The 22,306-nt window shown below is 39.8% G+C and overlaps 1 protein-coding gene across 1 annotated transcript; it reads right to left on the bottom strand.

Annotated features, from left to right (window-relative positions):
* Nucleotides 1–6,935: 6,935 nt before the first annotated feature.
* LOC137344700 (G2 and S phase-expressed protein 1-like) lies at nt 6,936–21,838 on the bottom strand. Its single transcript, XM_068007832.1, has 8 exons — nt 21,756–21,838; nt 19,864–19,936; nt 17,266–17,323; nt 15,467–16,079; nt 14,939–15,098; nt 14,214–14,564; nt 12,296–12,392; nt 6,936–8,053 (listed from the first exon to the last, which is right to left on the bottom strand). Exons 2-8 carry the CDS (start codon nt 19,883–19,885, stop codon nt 8,050–8,052), a joined length of 1,305 nt encoding a protein of 434 aa, XP_067863933.1. The 5' UTR covers nt 19,886–19,936; nt 21,756–21,838; the 3' UTR covers nt 6,936–8,049.
* Between the last annotated feature and the right edge of the window lie 468 nt (nt 21,839–22,306).

Genomic DNA, 22,306 nt, shown 5'->3' with positions numbered 1-22,306 from the left:
AGGTAAGTCAAAGTTTTCTTAAATTTTACCTCCTTGCAGTAAATCCTGATACTGCCATTTGATTTAAAGCTGCAGCTAACACTGGTGGTTAAACTTCAGTCCAACACACAGGAACAAGGCAAAGTTCTTAATACTTTGGCTTTGGAAAAATGTTGTTTGAAATTATTGTCTTTTCCCACACTTGCTGAGGAACATCTTCTTGTCTTCAACCATGAAAGAAAATTATGAAATAGTTAGCTTTGTAGACCCCCTTACTGACATGTTTTGAAAGCCGGGCTCAAATATTGTTACTGGGTGTCATTTTTCAGGATGATTGCAATTTGGGACTAGATGTTTTGCATTTCCCTCCACTGTTTTACTAAGTATTGTGCTGATTGTACCTAACCATTATGGTAGGTACACTCGAGCCTAGAATGGCACTATTGAATTAACCACAACTTACAGAATCGAAAGAGCCAGATTTAATTATTAAACGGGAACAAAATAAGAAATAGTGTAAAATTAATATATTTTCAAAACAATTCTGAATAAAAATGGATGGATTCTTCAAATGAAGGAAACAATAATCTTGAATTGAAATTATTCTGCAATCTGCTAAATTCTAAATACAAAGGTAAGGTTTCCTGAAGCAAATTATCCTCAACTTGTGTGAATGACTGCATTTAAAGATGTGTGCTAATTCTTCTTTGTTCTAATGCTAGTGACTGTTTAGTACATACTTTGTTTGATGTAATGCCATGAATGAAGATTTTTATCTAGAACTTGACCAACTGAGGTAAGCCTGATAACAGCACAATGCCAAAAGGGCAATATTCACTTCACCAATGGAGAATATGTTTCATCACAAATTGTTCTTTTGGAATAGGGATAATCAAATTTCACCCTCCCCCAAGGTGTAGTTTTCAAGGATGCATATTAGCAGTTGTTTTATAAAGAGTCTTTAAAGTTTTCTTTATGGAAAAGTGTTTGTTGAGATAACATCTTGTGTTTAGACAGTGATGTATTTATTGTGTTTATAAATATATAAACAAAAATCTTTCAAGATAAAACCCGTTTAAAATATACATTCTCTGAAAGCTGCAGGCTTCACTGCAAAGCAATTTTACCTCAGGAACATTTGGAAACTATTGCTCATTTGATGCAGGTAAATTGCTGGAATTTTATACTGTATCATTTTGAAATATGTACTTATTGTAAAACAAAAAGGAAAAAATTATAAAATTTATTCTGTAAAGGTGAAATCCAGATTTCTCTGGTTTTAAGTTATTTTTTCCCTTTTTAGGAAATGTATCTCAAATTAGTGTAGATTTGTATCTCTGCCAGTTATTTGCAAGCATTAACATGATTAGTTCCAAATATGTAACAGAATGGCTTTAATATAAATGTTAGCATCTCAGATTTATGACTATTGCAGTCATTTTTTCAACATGTTTGTACACCTGATGTGTGTGGTTCTTGGTTTCCATGGTAGCAAACTCAGCTGCTGTTCCAACTTGTATATTTTAACTTTCCCCCTAAAAAAAAGTTGAGAACTATGTTATTAGATTAATTTTTTCATCATGTCAGAAAATCGTTTAACATTGCTGAAATGTAGTGATGTAATTTTCAACAGAAATAGTGAAATAACACTGGAATTCAGTATAATAAATTAATTTCGGAATCAAATTTTCAATGTTTGTTTGTTCCTATTTGGAAATTTTAAGAGATATTCGACGTACCAAATATTTAGAGCAGAAAGTATTGGATTATTTTTCTTTCAGGGCTAGTTTACGCTTTTCACATATCATCTAGAACAAGAGTTGGGCTTTCACTTGATTCTTGTGTTGAATTACTCAACATTGCATCTATTGCCCTCCTACTCAAGAGTGATGCAGGAGGGCAATAGATGCAATTAGTTGATAGTACTCCACTGTCTGTCTTATGCTCTTCCTTTTCTCTATGATTTTTAATCTCCATTAGACCAGACTATGGCCTAGAAATTTGATGGCACGCGCCTGTTTTTCGGGTACCTAAACTTCCAATAAGGCGGGCAGGAAGTGCGCACTCATTATGAGCCGGAAGTGCACCCCCCGCCATATTGATATAACCAAAAAAATGAACGTCCAGAGCTTCCACCTGCAATAGGTGTTGGGCCCCTTATCTGCATGTGCAAAGGGTCGAACGCCAGTTTCAGTCCCCTTGGGTTGCCCTGAATGAGGCAACTGGTCATCCAAACAGCTAGTGGATCTGACTTTCTATCTTGCCTGGAACTGAAATTCACAACTACTCTCAAAGAAAGAAGATCCTATTTTAACCACTAAGCTCACATTTTGAAGTTTAGATTTTCAATAAAATTCCAAACATGGACAATACTTGATCTAGTTGAATTTTTTGAGCTAATCAGTGTATAAAGGGAATGTGGTGGCTGTTTGTTATATATATTTTAGAAAGCACTTGGTACAAATATTAACATACATAAAGTGAATAGCCATATGAATAGAAATGGGTAGGAAACAGAAAGCAGAGGGATAAATGGGTGCTTTTTGATGTGGGTTGTAGTGTCCAGGGATGTGCGCTAGGTTCCCTTTTATTTTCAACTTAAATAAATAATTCAGACATAAGCACAAGGTGAATGATATGAAGTTTGTTGATACCACCAAATTAGGAGCATAGCAAACTGTGAGGAAGAATACATGAGTTTGCAGGAGGATTGTGGACACTAGAGTGTATAAATTAATGGCAGGTGCAATTCAATGAGTAATAGAGATAGCTAAGTACAGAGATCTTTAAAGGAGAGATTTCAGATAGATAAAAGCCATATAAACAACAAAAGGAGAATTTGATTTTATACATAGGGATGTTGAATATAAAAGCAAGGAAATAACCTTGAATTTAAAGCAAGTTGGAATATTGTACGGGGTTCTGGGCATCCCAATAAAGGAAGGATATTAGAACCATGGGATGGTGATAGTGAAGATTCACTAGAATTACACCAGGAATAGTTGTGAAGAAAGGCTTGAAAAATTGGGGATTTTCACTGGAACAGAGAAGGTTAGGAGGAATCTGAGGTTTTCAAAGATATGAAAGGTTGGAAGAATACATAGTGAAAGATTGGGCATAATTTTAACCTGGAAGAACGGTAGGTGAGGAGGGCGGGGGCAGTAAAAATTTTAAAGCTTGGAGCTGGAACGAATCCTGGCTCCAACCTGCCGAAAAACGAGTTTCACCCAGATGTATCTGGGTGCGCATGCGCTTCAGAAAGCCAGAAGTCCTGCTGGCAATTAAAGCCGGTGGGATGACATTTAAAGGGACAATGAAGATACTTCAAGTACTTAACTCAATTAAATTTTTGTGGATTGAGGCAGACAAATGATTTTAACTCTGCTTGAATGTGTCTCCCATGGCCTCTGAAACACGCCATGGAAACGGAGGCAAGTTGCAGCCAGCAGCCATTTGGACATTTAAACCAGTGATTGTCCTGCTGCAAAAACTCACCTTTTATTCCCATGCGTCAATCAGTTCTCTCAAACGTTTAGCTGGGAGTTCTTTGTCTTTAGACTGAGATTGATTTGTTCACACTCAGAATTCTTCTGTTCAGACATATTTGCCTACATTTTGAACCCTCTCAAACTGACACCATCAGGATGGGAGGGGCGCAATGGATTTATTCAGCACTACCTCTGAGGAGAGGGTACGTCATCATCCGCGGCAGGCACGGCGTGCAGTTCTGGGAGTTGCAGTTCCACAAGACAGAGGTGCACCACAGGGACCTGCAGAGGAGCAGAGAGGGAACAACGGAGGACCAGACATAAGAGGGTCTAAACACCAAGGCTGAGCTTCCTGGTCCTCTGAGGAGCAGTGGCTACGAAGGCTCAGATTAAGTCGCCAGGTGGTCGCAGACATCTGCAGACTCCTTCGTGCAGAGCTGCTCCCGACTGGGCCTGGTGGACTCGCATTGCTCGTCACAGTTAAAATTACCACTGCTCTCAACTTCTTCCCCTCCGGATCCTTTGAGGCGCCACCAGTGACATCACCAGGATCTCTCAGTCATCTGCCTGTAAGTGTATACGACAGTGTATATGGCTTGTTTGCCAGGGCATCCGGCCACGTCAACTTCCCCATCGATGACATCAGCCAGAATGAGAGGGCAGTGGGTTTCCACTGTCTGGTGGCTGGACTCCTCCAGCCTCTGCGTCAATGTGGAGACTGAGCGCGGCAAGTCTTCCAGTATGTTGCAAAGGTTCTGCTGTATCTCTATCATTCTCGTTTTCAAGTGGTTCAGCACCTGTGCCAAGCTGAGCAGAGCTTGGACTCTTCACCACTGCCCCTGCCACCAGTGTCTGCTCGTGCTCACTTGTGTGTGGTAACTCACCAGGTGACAACCCAACAACCTCTCTAATCTGCGCTGGTGCATAGCTCACTAAGATGTGACAATGCACCCTCCGAGGTGGGGAGCTCCTCTGAGGAATCGTCTTCGTCCACTTCTTCAGTCCGTGATGCCCAAGGAAGAGAACATACAGCAATATTAATAATCATCGCAGCAGTACTGTTGCGATGAGCATACTGATGTGTACAACAGGTCAAACATTGATAGCATTAATCCATGTTCGTGAAGGATGTTAAAGTTCTGGCACCAGTTTGTGGGGTGCCAGCCCCGGCATCCCCACGGCCAGGCACTCCACTGTTCGACTTATATCCAATGCCTCCTCCTCCACCTCTGTGAGGGCCACAATTTGTGGAGGTTACCCTCCAGTCCTCGCCCTCTCCCTTTCATTTTATGCTTTTCTACAAGGGGAGAAAGTACAGACGTGTGAGTGTGACGGGGTCACCCGATGGATGTATTGCTTTGGGGCAGGATGACAATGAATCAGATGCACCAGAGGGTGACTATCAGACAGACTGATCACATTCCATCAACAGTGGGTGAGTGGGAATGGTGGGTGCACAAACTTTGGTGGGGGGGGGCGGTGGGGAGGTGAAGAAGTGCACAGAAAGTGAAGGAATCTTGACAGTGAGCCTTAAATGGGTATGAAGAGTTATGTGATGGAGTAGGCTTTGCAGGGTAATGTGTGGAGGAGGGGTGGGGGTGGGGGTGGGTAAAGTTCACTACTGAATGCAGATGTATTAGTAACTGTACTCACTTTTCCTGACCTAGTTAAGTCATTAAACCACTTCCTGCATTGCAGCCACGACCGGGACACCGTGCTCCTGCTGCTCACCTGTTCTGCCACCTCCAGCTACACCTTCTTTGTGACAGAACCAGGTTTCTTCCTCCTGTCCGGGGGATAAAGGACCTCCCTCCTGTTTCTCACAGCGCCCAACAATGTCTCCTGGGCGGCGTCTAAGAACCTGGGCGCTGGCTTGGCTCTGGGATGTTCCTTGCTCATTTTTGCCTCCTTTCTCCTTCAAAATGCGTTGTTGGAGTGGCCCTTTAAATAGTGGACTTTAAAACGTGTCACGCAGGTGTGCAGTCCGCCCGCTGTGCAGCTTGGACGCAAAACCCAGAAGTTGAGTTAAGTGGCTTCAATTGAGTAATGATCACTTGGGAAACAGCACAAATTTTTTTTCCAGGTTTCCCACCAGATTATTGACCCCCTCCCCCTCTGAGGTCCCGCCTCATTGTTAAAATTTAGGCCATTGTTTCCATTGGTTATCAAATCAGTTAACAAGGACACAGACTCAGGATTATCACATGAAGAACAAAGGAGGAAATTAGAAGCTATTTTTCACACAATTAGAACAAGAAATGTTTTATCAAAGTGTTATGGCAGAGAATATTACACAATTCAAAATGGAACTGGCAAGTTTATGAAAGGGGCAGGGAAATGGGATTAAAGTGGATGGCTTTAGTTGAAGAATTATTAGTCGCCTCCTTCTGTGCTGTAATGAGTTATTTAAAAACAACAGTCATTGAGGTGCAAATGTGACACACATATATATGTGTGACAAAGTACAATGGGCACAACCATGCCCCTAACCAACAGAGTTAATCAATAAATATAAAAACAATTGAACTGAAATTGCTCCAACCGTAAGGTACTTCTATGATCAAGTGCATGCACCTAATTAACTTAAATAGCATTCACCATCTCTGTCCCTGTTTTCAAATTTTATTCCTACCTCTTCTGAAGGGGCTGACTCTTGCAAGGTATACTTCCCCGGAAAGTGCTATGTCACCCAGTGTGATACCATGCCATACAGACCAAAAACTCCCACATTCAGTCTCTGCTCTATTGGATGAACTGATCGTGGTCAGGCCGGATGGGGATACCAACAGCTGTATCTTCTTCCTCCCTTAGCCCGACCATGATCAGCTCACTCAGCACAACAGCAGAGATTGAAAGTGGGATTTTTCTTGGTCTGTATGGCTCGGTATTACACTGGGTGGTAAACACTTTTACCTCATTAAATTGTAGTTACAACCAACATCACTAAAACAGATTAGCTGATTATTTCTCTCATTTCTATTTGTGGGACCTTACTGTGTGCAATTTGGGTGCCGCATCAGTGATTACACTTCAGAAGTACTTTGGGACGTCCTGAGGACGTGAAAGACACTATATAAATGTAAGTTTGTTCTTCTTTCATACTGGCAGCCCCACAGTACCAATTGATCATTCTTCATGTATGAACCCAGAGACTATTAGTAGGATATACAAAGTGTTCATGTGACGTGATGAGGGTCTTAAAGTCTTCACCTCAGGTTCGTAAGCACTTTCCAGCAAGAGTCATTAGATAGTGGTCAGAAACAGAGAAACACAATGATTTGCCTAGCCAATTGCAGCAAAACAGCTGCCCTGCCCACCTGACCGTGATCAGCTCACTCAGCAGAAACTGAATGTGGGATCTTTTGGTCTCAGTGTCGCACTGGGTGACACATGGCACTTTGACCTTATTAAATAATAGTTACAAAATGAGAGAATGACAACCATTTGCTATAAAATGCATTTACTGAAGCTTGTCTTAAAAAAAACATTTGTTGAGTAAAAGATGTTAGTACACAATGAAATACAATTTGTTTTGCTTAAAAAAAAAGATATAGATAGAAAATAGAAGCAAAAAGTTTTACTAGAACCATATCCAAACTTTACAAGGGCCAATCTCACATTTGTTTTTGTATCATACAGTATATCTTTTAATTTTTTTCAGTATATAGCAAAATTCACATTTTTATTATGCACTCGAGATAACTAGGTCACTTAATGAGGGCAGTAAGAGTCAATCACTTAGGCCAGACCAGGTGGGTGTGGCAGGTTCCCTACCTGAAAAACATTAGCAAACCAGTTGGGTTTTTATGACAATCCAGCAGCTTTTCTGGTACTAGCCCACAAATTTCAAAATTTATTGAATTCAATTTTCAACTTGCTACGATGGGATTTGCTAGTCCAGTACCTTAACCACTACATTACCATTCCTGGCATTATTATTTAATTGTACTTTGTAAAATGTACATTTTATGGACTGTTTCATAAACTTATCTAATTTTAGTGGGAATTCAAAGATGGACAATATTGCATTGTATTAATAAATGTTACATTTCCGGCACCGGCAATTTTAGTGTTTTAATTATTGAACATTGTTAATGTAACATGGTTTTTGTATCTCCTGTAAATACTTAGTGAAATGGATTGTGGATGGGGGACGTCAAGAGGTAGAAACCCCCAGGATGTGCACTGTCGTCTCAGAATTTATAAATACATTTCATCCAGCTTTTAGTTAAAGATAAAACTTACACATCAGAAAATTGCTGTATCCAAACAATCAAAGCAAATGTCACTTTTCTTGAGTATCTTGGGTATCTTACTTTTAAGTAGGATACTATGGACTTTTGAAAAACAGTCCCAGAATCACTTGAAATTGCAAGTATTTTAAATTTACCACCCTGCAAACAGATATTATTAAGTATTCACAGTACTTTCCAGGTATAATTCTCCTCTCTTGAGAGAGACAACATTCCAAAATAAACTTTCAATGAATTCTGATGAAGAGCAACACAGCTAGCTTTGTTTAGAACTTCAAGAAAAATTTCATTCTCCTCAGCTTTTGTATTCGTTAAACCCCTAAAAACGATCATCTGAAAAAGAAAGCAATACTTATATTTAGAAACTACATGCAGACAAAGATATTCACACAGGATTGTATTTAAAGGGGTAATATCCTGTTTCACTGAGTGTGAAAACAATGCTGTATGCATTTAAAGCATTCAATAAATAAATGGCTGTAATACAAAACAAGTCTTGCTAACTTTTTCAGTCTATAGAAAGCTCCTTGATCAGAATTGTTTAGTATATATTATTAGATGAAGCAAAAAAAAAATCCTTCTAATACAACAGTTACACAGTACTTTTAAGATGAACATTACAATCAGTTTCAATACCTTTTACCTAACTACACCATTTCTACCATGCTTAGGGCACATGATGCACAGCACGAGAGAAAAGCAAACAAAAAATCCAATATAAAGGTTTATAAATGAAGAGGTGGTAGTCAGCATTAAGTAATTGAATCTCTTCTTTCTGTCGAAATACCTCCTTCACTTCATTTTTCTGTTTAAAATGTCTCCTTAACTATTTTATTGAATTTCATCCTTCTATGTTTTATCCAATGTATGTCATTTCAATCTTGAGAAGATTAAAAGAAATAGGCTTTGTAAGTTCCTGAGTCTAGTTCTGTTAGAGGGCTAAATTTGTAGCATATATTCTCAACTATAGTTCCTGCCATGGGCTCAGTTTAGACTACATCAGATGAAGGAATGGAACATTTTTTACATTTAAAATGTTTTATATTTCTTTATATTACTAACAGCTCTGAGCCAATTACTTGGATATATTATTGAGTTTAATTTTTTTTGTAAATCTTGTCCATGCAATTGTTATTACTGCATATTTCTAAAATGTGTATGAAAATTTATTTGTAAAATGATACAATCCAAGAACAAACTTGCATTTGTATAGTACCTTTCATGTCCCACAATGCTTCAGCAAATGAAATACTCTTCAATTGTAGTAACTGTTGTAATTTAAGGAAATTAGGCAGCCAATTCGCTCAGAACAAGGTCCCACAACAGACCCTCCAGTAAATTGTGTTTGAGTTTCTGTAGTCGGGCTTGAACCCATGACTTTCTAACTCAGGGGGTGAGAGTACTACAACTGAGCCAAGGCTGATACCCAAGCCATTCAATGCGTTACGATGCAGATTAAGTTAGGACCCACCATCTGGACATGAAACATGATTCCAAAAATTACGCAGTATCCACATATTCAAGTGGCAAGTTGGAGCTAATTTTACATGAATTGCAAGACTGGCCATCATAAGAACATAAGAAATAGGAGCAGGAGTAGGCCAATCGGCCCCTCGAGCCTGCTCCGCCATTCAATAAGATCATGGCTGATCTGATCCTAACCTCAAATCTAAATTCATGTCCAATTTCCTGCCCGCTCCCCGTAACCCCTAATTCCCTTTACTTCTAGGAAAGTGTCTATTTCTGTTTTAAATTTATTTAATTATGTAGCTTCCACAGCTTCCTGGGGCAGCAAATTCCACAGACCTACTACCCTCTGAGTGAAGAAGTTTCTCCTCATCTCAGTTTTGAAAGAGCAGCCCATTATTCTAAGATTATGCCCCCTAGTTCTAGTTTCACCCATCCTTGGGAACATCCTTACCACATCCACCCGATCAAGCCCCTTCACAATCTTATATGTTTCAATAAGATCGCCTCTCATTCTTCTGAACTCCAATGAGTAGAGTCCCAATCTACTCAACCTCTCCTCATATGTCCACCCCCTCATCCCCGGGATTAACCGAGTGAGCCTTCTTTGTACTGCCTCGAGAGCAAGTATGTGTTTTCTTAAGTCTTTTTATAATGCAGAAAAAGAGAGATGGATACAATCATTTTATTGCAAACAGGAAACGTCAATGGTAAGTGAAATACGTTTGTATTGTGAATAAATTTCAGTAACATTTGTACAACTGCAAACTTAAAATACATCAAAATGAGGATCTCGCTGTAAATCTAGCCCAGAACGATGGAATGAAAATCTCCCCAGCACATTCAATCTAGTTCCTAGTATTATGGGCCTATAAAGCAAAACTGTTCCTAATTTTCAGAGAGGCCACAAGATGACTGCTGTAGAAAATGGAAAAACAGTGTCACACTGGTATAGTAGGGGTTGGAGATGAGACATGTTATTGGGATAGTAGATAGAGGTTTCCTCTGCACCTGACTGGGCTATAATCTTACATGGAAGTGCTTAATGCAACAACTGAGCCCCTGAACTAGGAAGAATCAATCTTTCACCTCAAACACATTTTTTTTAATTTACAAAATTGCTTAACTTCTTTTTAATTATATGCAAAACATGATTTTCAGGTAGATAACTAATAGAACTGTGACCTTACTCTTTTACAAAAAAAGATTTTGATCCCGTGACTCACACAGTTCACTTACGTGCTTTTGATGGTGCCCAAACGTATGTGCGCTTGATGTTTTGTTTATTTCTAAAACACTATAACAGAACTTGAAAAAAATGTTAACTCTAATAGCTGTCCTGGAGAGTCTGAATTTCTGCCATTTGTCTTGATTCAGTGTTTTTTTTCTCTGTTTGCCTGTGAAGGCAGTGACTAGGAATAATTATAAGTGATCAACTGATTGGATGCCTTATTTTTCTGCTAGCTGATTTTATTGGTGTGTGGTGGATGACACATCAGACTCATGGTTGTTTTTTTCCTCCCGTTAACATACTGATTTACGTAATAACCAGTGTGAATAATTCTGAATCTTTTACATGCACTGGGCTACTACTATATTAACTTTCTATAAATTTTAAAAAAAACTTTTACATAAATTCTCCTATATTTTATTTCATACACTGGGTGTCTATTCAAACCAAGGTGTCTGTAGTGCTAAACCTTAAATTAAAGACCCTGGTAAATAATCACTAAATCCTAAAAGTTAATGAGTAAGACTGATTAAGCCAGAATAAAACTGTTATAACTTGGAACTCAATTTACATTTTCATAAAGTATAGCATAATGTCACTCAGAGGTAGTAGTCTACCTGGAGCATGGTTGTGATGTTCAGCTTTTTACCTGGCTGTCATTTTAATGCTGAAGTACTCCCTGTGGAAATCCAGGTAATTGTAGATGTTTGCTAATTTTTCAGTAAATTCCAGGCTCCAGGATAAAATACCTACCTCCAAAATTATTTTATATCTATAACAAAAGTATGATGATACATGCTAGACACATGTAGTTCATTTTTTTAAAGTTTAAAACTTGATTTTCTACATTGGAAATCGCAGTTACCGTGAAAAAATGGCAGATGAAAGGATTTTGAATCTTTTTTTAAGTGCTTTAGCAAATTTATACATGAATGAATCTCAATAAAGTTTGTATATTACCAACAATAAAAGCAATTAGCGTTCAGTTAATGTTTTCCCCACAACAGCAGATACGATCAGTAATTCAATGTATGGAACAACACAACGCAACCCTGCATTCTACCACTTTGTGCCTCAATAAACTGGAACCACAACATATTGCAGCACTTCCTTTTAAGTGGATTGTTTTAATGCCAAGGGATAACAGCTAATCTGATCCTACTGCTTCAATATAACAAACATGGCCTGTAATAATTCAACTGGAGACTATTCTCTCCTGTATTCAATGCTGTCCTGAAAGTCATAGGAAACCATGAGAACATTTTGATTCTTTACAATTGAAGTACAGATAAAAAAAATTCTGCGGTCAACAGAAACAGTTGTTTTGAATTAGTCAACTGAAATAATGGATTGCATGCAGTATAAGGCACAAATTTACAAATTCATCTTTCCAATAGCATATCACAGTTAACAGTTAAGTAGTCAGCTTGGCTCAGTTGGTTGCACTCTAACCTGTGTCAGAAGGCTATAGATTCAAATCCCATTCCAGTATTTGCACACAAAGTCTAAGTGGACAGAGCTGAGGCAGTGCTGTATGATAAGAGATGCCATCCTTCAGATGAGATATTAAACTAAGGCCCTAGCCATCTGTTTAGGTAGATGTTAAGGTTCCCATGGAACAGAAGAGTGTGGAGTTATTGCAGTGCCCTAGTCAATATTCATCTCTCAACCACCACCAAAATAGATTTACTAGTCTTTTGTTACATTACTTTCAGTGTTATCCTGCCGTGTAGAAATTGGCTTCCATGTGTGCATAGAGAACAGCAATGACTTCAAAGTAATTTGTGCAAAGCAGAGGACTTTCAGATGTTTCTCAGACAAAAAAGGTGTATAAAATTCACAGTATATTATTAACAAAGATATTGAGGAAATATTACCTTTTTACAACTTTACTTGAAGTCATTTTCTTGGGCTGAAGCCTATTTTGGATTCCTGAAGCAGTTACACTTGAGTTCAGATGCTTAGTTGAAGTAACTAAAAGAAATAGAAAAGCAATCTACAATAAAATATGGCAAAACGACTGCCTCATACACAGTAGAAGAAGTCACAGAAACAACAGGATTTTCTCCCCTTTCCCCCATATTGCGATCACTGATGCTCATTACCCAAAAGGATGTACACTATTTTAGAGCATTCAGTTTTAAAAGACCCCTTTCACCTTAAAGTTCATCCAGAATTTGAGAACAAGCATGACAACAGTAGCTGGCAATATATCGTGAAGCAAAATTCTCAAAACACTATGCTACTAGATAAGCTTGCCCAAATCAAGGCTGCACTTGCTTTATAGAATCATAGAAGTTTACAACATGGAAACAGGCCCTTCGGCCCAACATGTCCACGTCGCCCAGTTTATACCACTAAGCTAGTCCCAATTGCCTGCACTTGGCCAATATCCCTCTATACCCATCTTACCCATGTAACTGTCCAAATGCTTTTTAAAAGACAAAATTGTACCCGCCTCTACTACTGCCTCTGGCAGGTCGTTCCAGACACTCACCACCCTTTGAGTGAAAAAATTGCCCCTCTGGACCCTTTTGTATCTCTCCCCTCTCACCTTAAATCTATGCCCCCTCGTTATAGACTCCCCTCCCTTTGGGAAAAGATTTTGACTATCTACCTTATCTATGCCCCTCATTATTTTATAGACTTCTATAAGATCACCCCTAAACCTCCTACTCTCCAGGGAAAAAAGTCTCAAGTCTATCCAACCTCTCCCTATAAGTCAAACCATCAAGTCCCGGTAGCATCCTAGTAAATCTTTTCTGCACTCTTTCTAGTTTAATAATATCCTTTCTATAATAGGGTGACCAGAACTGTACACAGTATTCCAAGTGTGGCCTTACTAATGTCTTGTACAACTTCAACAAGACATCCCAACTCCTGTATTCAATGTTCTGACCAATGAAACCAAGCATGCTGAATGCCTTCTTCACCACCCTATTCACCTGTGACTCCACTTTCAAGGAGCTATGAACCTGTACTCCTAGATCTCTTTGTTCTATAACTCTCCCCAACGCCCTACCATTAACGGAGTAGGTCCTGGCCCGATTTGATCTCCCAAAATGCATCACCTCACATTTATCTAAATTAAACTCCATCTGCCATTCATCAGCCCACTGGCCCAATTTATCAAGATCCCGTTGCAATCCTAGATAACCTTCTTCACTGTCCACAATGCCACCAATCTTGGTGTCATCTGCAAACTTACTAACCATGCCTCCTAAATTCTCATCCAAATCATTAATATAAATAACAAATAACAGTGGACCCAGCACCGATCCTTGAGGCACACCGCTGGTCACAGGCCTCCAGTTTGAAAAACAACCCTCTACAACCACCCTCTGTCTTCTGTCGTCAATCCAATTTTGTATACAATTGGCTACCTCACCTTGGATCCCGTGAGATTTAACCTTATGTAACAACCTACCATGCGGTACCTTGTCAAAGGCTTTGCTAAAGTCCATGTAGACCACGTCTACTGCACAGCCCTCATCTATCTTCTTGGTTACCCCTTCAAAAAACTCAATCAAATTCGTGAGACATGATTTTCCTCTCACAAAACCATGCTGACTGTTCCTAATCAGTCCCTGCCTCTCCAAATGCCTGTAGATCCTGTCTCTCAGAATACCCTCTAACAACTTACCCACTACAGATGTCAGGCTCACCGGTCTGTAGTTCCCAGGCTTTTCCCTGCCGCCCTTCTTAAACAAAGGCACAACATTTGCTACCCTCCAATCTTCAGGCACCTCACCTGTAGCTTTGAGGAGGAATTCTAGAAATTTTTCAAAACTTTACCTGTGGTTTTGAGTTGCTTTTCTGATCCCCTCCCTTTAAGTACTTCTGAACTGTCTCTTTCATTTTTGATCCCAGCACGAATAGATAAGACAGATCCAGGTCTCAAACGATTTCCAGGAGGAATCAGCTTGCTCGGTGGTCGGACTCGACTGCTGATCTCGGTGCTAGCAGCTCTGCTAACACTTGGAAGTAGCTTAATGTTTGTGTCAGTGGTGAGTTTAAAAGAGATTGATGAACTAGGCATCTTGCTCTCTGATATCGTTGGTGCTTTGCCTTTACTTTGTTTGTTGTGCAAGACAGTACTCTTCCCAGAATCTCCAGAGGGATTTACTGGATTGTTTAGTGATACACCTGTTACAAAAATAAAAACCCATGACATTTACCTCCCTCCTCCATTTGCCTGGGCGCAGATCAGGCAGAGTGCATTTACAATTTAATTCAGTTTTACAGCCTTTTGTTACCATATAACAGATGTGCTACTGCAAAGTCAAGACGACCAGAGACAGCAAAGGAACTGATACACAAACACAACACCTTAATGCCAATAATAAATAATGAATGAAGTTACACCATTATGACTGAGTAGTATAAACTGCTTCAGGGTGTATTTAAAAGCTAAAATACTGATATGAATATCAACTATTACTTAAGCATAGTAATGTGGGGTTAATTACCTTTTCTGTATGTATGATATAAAGTACTAAAATTGCCTCATGGGTACTTACCTCTGGTTTGCTTTAGGTTCCCTGTTGAGGGCAAGGGTGAAAACGGTGAATCCTTTTTAGAAGGATACTGGTAGGGCTTAGATGGAGATAATGAATGCATATTTCCTTTCCTGTTAAAACTAGATGGAAGCTTCAAACCAGATGGTCTGCAAAGCACTGACTGTTAAAAAAAACAGAAAATTAATTTAAATATTTGTATATGAAGAGGAGAGGAAAAATCTACCTTGCTTCCATCAGTAAATTGATATCTTGTGGTAAAATAAGTAATAAGACAGCAGCAAATAAGTGGTGTTAGAACAAATATTTAGTAACTAGCAGCCAGTTTGCTATTATGGGAAATGAATTAATTGAAGTGCAAAACATTTTGCCCACTGCAAGATGCAGCACGATGTAGGTGAAAAATTTGACAATAGTAGTGGTTATTATTTTAGCAATTCTACTGCTATTAAGTGCACAAATAATATTTTTTATATCTGTCTAATTATAAGCTATTGTACTGCTCAAAACCAAGAGAGTAAAATATAGCACCTTCTTAACAGCAGCTTGCTTGCTTTCTGTAGATAGGTTACCTTCCTCTGTTCGTATGGGTTTGTCAGAGAGTTTGTCAGAGGTTATTCGTTCAGACTCACTGGTCAACTCTATTCCGCAGTTGGTGGTTTGAGGTTCATCATTAGGATGTGCTTGCCCAGTGTTACTGATTGGACTGTTCTCATTTGTAACCTGAAGATCCACAGAAGGAAGTAGAGCTTTATTTGGGCTGTCCAATACAAAAAATGTCTCTCTCCGTGGACTTCGAGGGCTTTTTTTACATGTTCTTTCATCTTGCAAAAGTCTGATTTTGGCTTTGGATTCTTTTTCTAATTTTGATCGGTCACTGCCACTTCTGCCCTCTCTCCCTTGTCTTTTTGCATTTTCCTTCAAAGCACATTTTTCAAATTGATTTGCCAGCCGATTTGCTTCCTTCACTATTTCCACCAGCTTTTCTGCACTTAAGGGGCTCCACTTCAGCACAGTTTCATTAGTTTTCTGCTGGTTTCCATTATTACTGTTCACATCAATTCCCATAGCAACACACCTCTCAGAGTGTCTGACTGGACCAATGAAAACTTCTTCAGTATCATTTTCAAGCAACGACTCTTGGCTGTAGAAGCAGAAAAACTTGAACTGAGTACAGGTTAAACCATATCATCATGGGCAAAAACCAAAGAAATCCTAAATACCCTACGAGTCTTTATGGGGAAAAAATACATTACAGAGAAGGTGTGCATATACAAGTACTAACGGAATAAAAATTAAAAATTGCAAGTGCTAGAAATCTAAAACAAAAACAAAAGATACTGGAAAGACTTAGTAAGTCAGGCAGCGTCTGAAAGGAGAAAGGACACGTTAATGTTTCAGGTGTGTAATGACGAAGAAAAGACACCTGAAACATTAACCTGTCTTTTTCTTTTACATTTGCATCTGTGTACTTGTTACAAATATTAACTGCTTTTTCTCTCTGCATTTGATCACATTGCGTCCTTTGAGGTGGCCTACAATTGGCCTCAGTGTCCGAGCCAGGAATGGAAAAAATAAAGAGTCCCATTCCTGATCGGCAGCCAGTGATCACTGCTGGAAAGTGAACGCATGTAAATGTTAGATGAGAACCAGGCTCAGCTGTGATGCTCGGTGTAGTGGAGTAGCCTACCCATCCTCACTGTCTGAGTTTACACAAGCCACTTTTTCAGGGGACTGGTGCTTTTGAACTGCATCACCGTCTTTCAATTCTTCAGGAAAGGAAGGAAAAGTAAGAAAAAAATATAAGCAGACCTCCCGTGGCATTGCTCAAAGTCAGAAGGGTACAATGGGGAAAGTGTGACACTTACAGAAAGTGAAAGCTATAGACAAGACCTGCATCTCTATATAAAAAAAACTTGACCTGAATTTTCATGTATGCTCTTCTAATTTTCAATTAGAGAGGAAAGTACAATGTCACCTTCCAGTTACATAACCAATAAGTGTGTCCCTTTCATAGTGAAAACAATTACATGCAGAAATCACAGGTAGAATACATCAGCTGTATAAAAGTCATCTGTGGTTCCTAATTCACAATTTTGCCATGACATACAGGGACAGAGAAAAATATTGGGACTATTTTTGCAACAGATGTAGCTTGGGCACCACAATGCTTGGTTCAGAAGTTGGCAATCTGCACTTGGTCCCAAAACTTACTCTAACAGGCAAAAATTTACTCTTGAAAAGATAACACACTATAATATGCTTGAAAACAAGAAATAATTCCATGCCTCTTTAACAAGGTTACACTTACTTGACAAAGCCCACCTTACCTTTCTGCTGGAAAACTAATTCCAAAATCAAATGTTTCTTCAGTTATAAAGTTAACATCTGGCAGGATAAAAAATATAAAGTTTAAATGTTTTTTTACACAAATTACCCAAAACTTAAACGGACATTGGAGTTTCAGAATTTACACGACAGTCTACGCATTTCAAGAAGTAATTCATTGTGTGAAGCATTTTGACATTTCATTGTGAAAAAGCACTGAACAACTGTTATTACACTAGGCTCAAAGAAAGAACTGGCTTGTATTTATATAGCTTTCACATCCATAGGATGTCACAAAGCAGTTTACAACCATGGTTTAATGTGCAGTCACTTGTTACGTAGGCAACCACGACATCCAATTTGCACACAGCAAGATTCCACCAAGAACAAATGAATGAATTGACTAGATAATCAATTTTTGGTGGTGACGGTTTAGGGAGGAATATTGGCACCTGGAGAATTTGGTTTTTCCAATGGTGTCATGGGATTTTTAATGTCTACGCTTCAAAAAGTACTTTGTTGGCTGTAAAGTTTCCTGGGACATCCTGAGGTCGTGAAAGGTGAGACTTTTTTTGTTCTCTACTGGAGTAGGCAGACAGGTCCTCAAAGTGTCGTCAATAGACAGCACCCCTGGCAATGCAGCATTCCCTTAATACTGCACTGAAGTGGTAGTCTAGATTACATACTTAAATCGATAGTGGGAGTTCAATCCACTACCTTCTGCCTCAGAGGTGAGAGTGCGGCCAACTGAGCTAAGTTCACACTCAACATATAAAGTAGAAATAAGGAGTTTAAAAAAAATTCACTCTCGGGATATGGGCGTTGCTGGCCACACCAGCATTTATTGCCCATCCCTAATTGCCCTTGAAAAGTGGTGGTGAGCCGCCTTCTTGAACTGCTGCAGTCCATGGGAAGGTACTCCCACAATGCTGTTAGATAGGGAATTGCAGGATTTGACCCAGCAATGATGAAAAAAAAACAATGTATGTCCAAGTCAGGATGGTGTGTGACCTGGAGGGGAACTTAGAGGAGATGGTGTTCCCATGCACCCGCTGCCCTTGTCTTTCTAGGAGGTAGATTTCTTGAGTTGAAGTCTGAAACTTGTAAATATATTTGTGCAATTTTTTTAAATATCATTTTACTGTATGGTGTCACCAATGGGGACATGTAGGGTTGTGGAAAAAAATCTAAACCTGCAATCCATATTATTTGGTACAGTAACATTTTACAACCAGTCAATTACTATACTATGCCTTGAAATTAAATGGGTTTCTGATATCAGTACAGAATGCATTTTCTTTATTTCAACTCCATGCACCTCACATGGATGGTGCACAATCTGGCTGCTGGGACAAAATACAACAGTGAACCTTCAATTCTCAGATGATCAGAAGATAAAAATAATGTCAATCTTGAAGAGTTTCTAGTTTAAAAGAACGGAAAGGTTAAGAAAGGAACTATTAAGATCAGAATAGAACTCTTAAATTATTTGCACTGCAAAGAGAAAGGGGCTTACTGAACTTTGAACATGGTGAGGGGATTTTCAACTGCCAATTTCTCATCTGTAAAACAGGTGACCAGCAGAGGAAAAACTGGTGGGGGCCTCATACACCATTTGCTCACCTGATTCAATTTTCAGGCAGGTCTATAAATAGGCACCCAGTACTCCCACCCAAAACAAGCAGGAGGACCTGTTTAGATATCCAAATCGGGTACAATACCGGATGTAGGACTGATTGTACGTTTCATGGAGAAATAGGCAGAGCGTGCAAAGTGCGTATTTCTCCCAGACATTGAGGTCAAACCAGCGTGTCCGTAAATGCACCACTGGAGGGCGTTTGAAAAGTTAAGTTTCATTTAATAAAAAGATTTTTGTGGGGCCAGGACCCCCAAATAGGCCCTACCTGTCCGGCGGCTATTGTAAAAATGAATGCCGAGATAAGGAAGGGGATATTAGGAGGGATGGCTAAAAGCTTGGTCAAAAGGGTGAGGTTTAAGGAGGGCCAAAAAGGAAGAGTGGGAGGTGAAGAGGCAGAGCAGTTTAGGGTGGGAATTCCAGTGGGTGGGGCTTAGACTGCTGCCAATGACGAGGTGAAGGGAATGGGGATGCACAAAAGGCCAGAGTCATAAGAACAGTGTTCGTGGGGTGCTGTTGGGCCAGAGGAGGTTACGTGGATAGGTTGGGGTGAGACCATGAAGGAATTTAAACACAAGGATGAGCATTTTAAATTTGAGGTGTTGGGGGACCAAGAGCCAATGTAGGTCAGCATGGACAGGGATGATAGGCGAGTGGGACTTGGTGCGGGATAGAATAAAGGCAATAGAGTCTTGGATGAGCTGAAGTTTACATAGGGTGGAGGATGGGAGGCCGGCCAGAAGAGCTTTGTCATAGTCGAAACATGAGGTGACAAAGGCATAAATGAGGGTTTCAACAGCAGATTGGCTGAGGCACTGGAGAAGGCAAGGATGGAACAGAGGTGGAAGTAGGTGGTCTTTGTGATGGACAGTATATGGAATCAGAAGCTCATCTCAGGGTCGAATAGGATGGTGAGACTGCAAACAGTCTGAGACAGTAAACATGCATCAAATGTTGCAGTTACCATCATCAGTTGGCAGATTCATTCTTGTCTTCAAAACAGTGTCAGTTTCCAGTCAGCTCAATAAATGCTTTATCTGATAAAGAAAGAAATCTATTAAGTTAATGCAAGTAAAAACAAAGGCACTATCTATTGGTTCATCTAAACTAAACTTTTGAGCTGGCTAATTCCAGAAATCACTGTAATACTACTTTTTCATGGATTTCTTTTCCAAAAAGATGCCATATGAAACATTAAGTATTTTGCAGAAGTAAAAAAAAATCACATTATTTTATTCTAATTGGTTCACTTTTGATGCCCCACTCTTCCCCTATTTCAAACCTAAAAGGTTAGAATCAGTGCGCTCAATAAATCTACTACACCAAGCCAGTGCAGCTTAAAATTGCAGTCATATTACCACTTCTGCATCTAAAGTGGCAATGTAACTCGAGTCAGATCTGACTCCACAGCACACAAGAAGGGAAACCTCTGGCAGTGGCAGCTTCACACCAGAATTTGCATTTTCAGGCCACTGTATAATTGATTTCTCAGAGTTCAGGTGTACAGCATGAATTAATGTATCATGACATCAAGATGAAAAGTGGTTTAATGGATATTCAGCAAGATCTTAAGTTTTCATTATCACCTCAAAAACACTGATGCGATCAGTGCATGAACACGAGTGCATCATCACAAGATCCATAATATGCACAAGTTTAAGGACTGAGAAATGGCTTCAGAATCATTGAAAATGTTAAATGTGTGAGAGATAGTATAACTTAGGTCAAAGCAACCCCTGCACACTCAGGCAAACTGGTTTCACATCACAACATTCACAATTGGTGCACCCTAACCCTGTCTAGGATCAGAAATTCAGACTTGTTGGGCATCAAAAGACTGGCACAGTTCTGAGCAGCAGCCTCTCTTTTAGTGGCATACTTCAAAAAGGATCTTTGGAATGATGTCAAGTAGGACAATGATTACTACTTTAAAATTTGCCACCACAGCTCACAGGCTACACCAATACCAAATCATCAGAACGGGCTTCATTATCTACTAGATAATGACATGGTGCCAGGACGTGTGCCAGAATTGCAGTCGAGGTCTTTTGGGCTGGATTTACTTTGTAGAAATGTTCCAGATAGCCCATTTCAAACCATAAAAAGCAAAATGCTGCTGATGCTGTAAATTTGAAATAAAAACAGAAAATGCTGGAAACACTCAGCTAGTCAGGCAGCATCTGTGGAGAAGCATAGGGTTACACTTTCAGGTCAGTGCCCTTACATCAGAGTTCAACCCTGTTTCTTTCTCCACATATGTTGTCTGACCTGCTGAGCGTTTCAAGCATCTTCTATTTTTTTGGTCCATTTCAAGCCATGATATCCAATGCTGTTAAGACCAGGATGTGCACCACAGCGGACCGCAGCAGTTCAAGAAGTCGGCTCACCACCACCACCTTCTCAAGGGCAATTAGGGATGGGCAATAAATGCTGGCCTTGCCAGCGACACCCACATCCCATGAATGAATAATAAAAAATAACCGCTCTCTGCACACCTGGAGCTGCCCAGCTGTACACTGGAGCACATCTGCCACTCTGCGGCTTCAGGTGCAATTACAATGTGCCACTATCATATCGGTGCAGAGCCACTTTAGATGCATCGCAACACTAAAAGTGGCAGAATAACTCATGAAGCTACTGAGTACTGCGAAGTCCTGACCAAGGGCCTCCTCCCCTGGAAGGTCTTCCCTTTACAGATGCTGGCGGACCAGCGGCGGTTGGTTTTATTTTACACTGAAGCCCCCAGATACAAGACACCAATTTAAACTCAGAGCATGCGGTACAACTCCGAACTCCTGCAAAGACCCTGCCCGGTTTCTTTTAATGCTCCATATTTCGAAGCAAATATTCACCTACCATCTCAGCTGCTCGAACCAAAATCTCTTTTGTTTATTTTCTTTTGCCGCCGCTCATCGCCACAGGAAAGGGGCGGGGCCATGTTCAAACTTGCCGCACGTGACCATAAGGTGCGCCTCGGATTGGTTGGAATTTCCCATAATAACGAGCTTTTCTTGAAATAAATAAAATTCGATTCATGTTATTTTTCTTTTTGTGAAAAAAAAAAGTCACCATCGACCCATAATAAATTAATAAAATCGATCTTCTTTTGTCTATTTTCCGATCGGGTTTTATCGAAGAAAACTTTAAAGATTTAAATCCCCACCTTTGACCCACTTTGATCGGTCCGTTGACGAGAGGTGGAGCTGCGATTGGCTGAGGGTGACGTCAATCATTAGCAGCGCGCTGGCGATCGGTTTAAATATTCCAGCGCGAGGCCGAGAGTCCGGTTACCGGTGGAAGTGAAGAGGTGATTTGCGGGAGCGGTTGGCAGTCACCATCATCACCGATAACCCACAGGCTGCCTGTTGTATAAAACTTAAATGAAGAGTGCCTTATGCAAAACAAAG

The sequence above is a fragment of the Heptranchias perlo genome, chromosome 27 (genome assembly GCF_035084215.1).
Source record: "Heptranchias perlo isolate sHepPer1 chromosome 27, sHepPer1.hap1, whole genome shotgun sequence".
Taxonomy (NCBI): domain Eukaryota; kingdom Metazoa; phylum Chordata; class Chondrichthyes; order Hexanchiformes; family Hexanchidae; genus Heptranchias; species Heptranchias perlo.
Note: the sequence above shows the minus strand (reverse complement) of the source record. Positions and strands in the feature narration are given on the sequence as shown.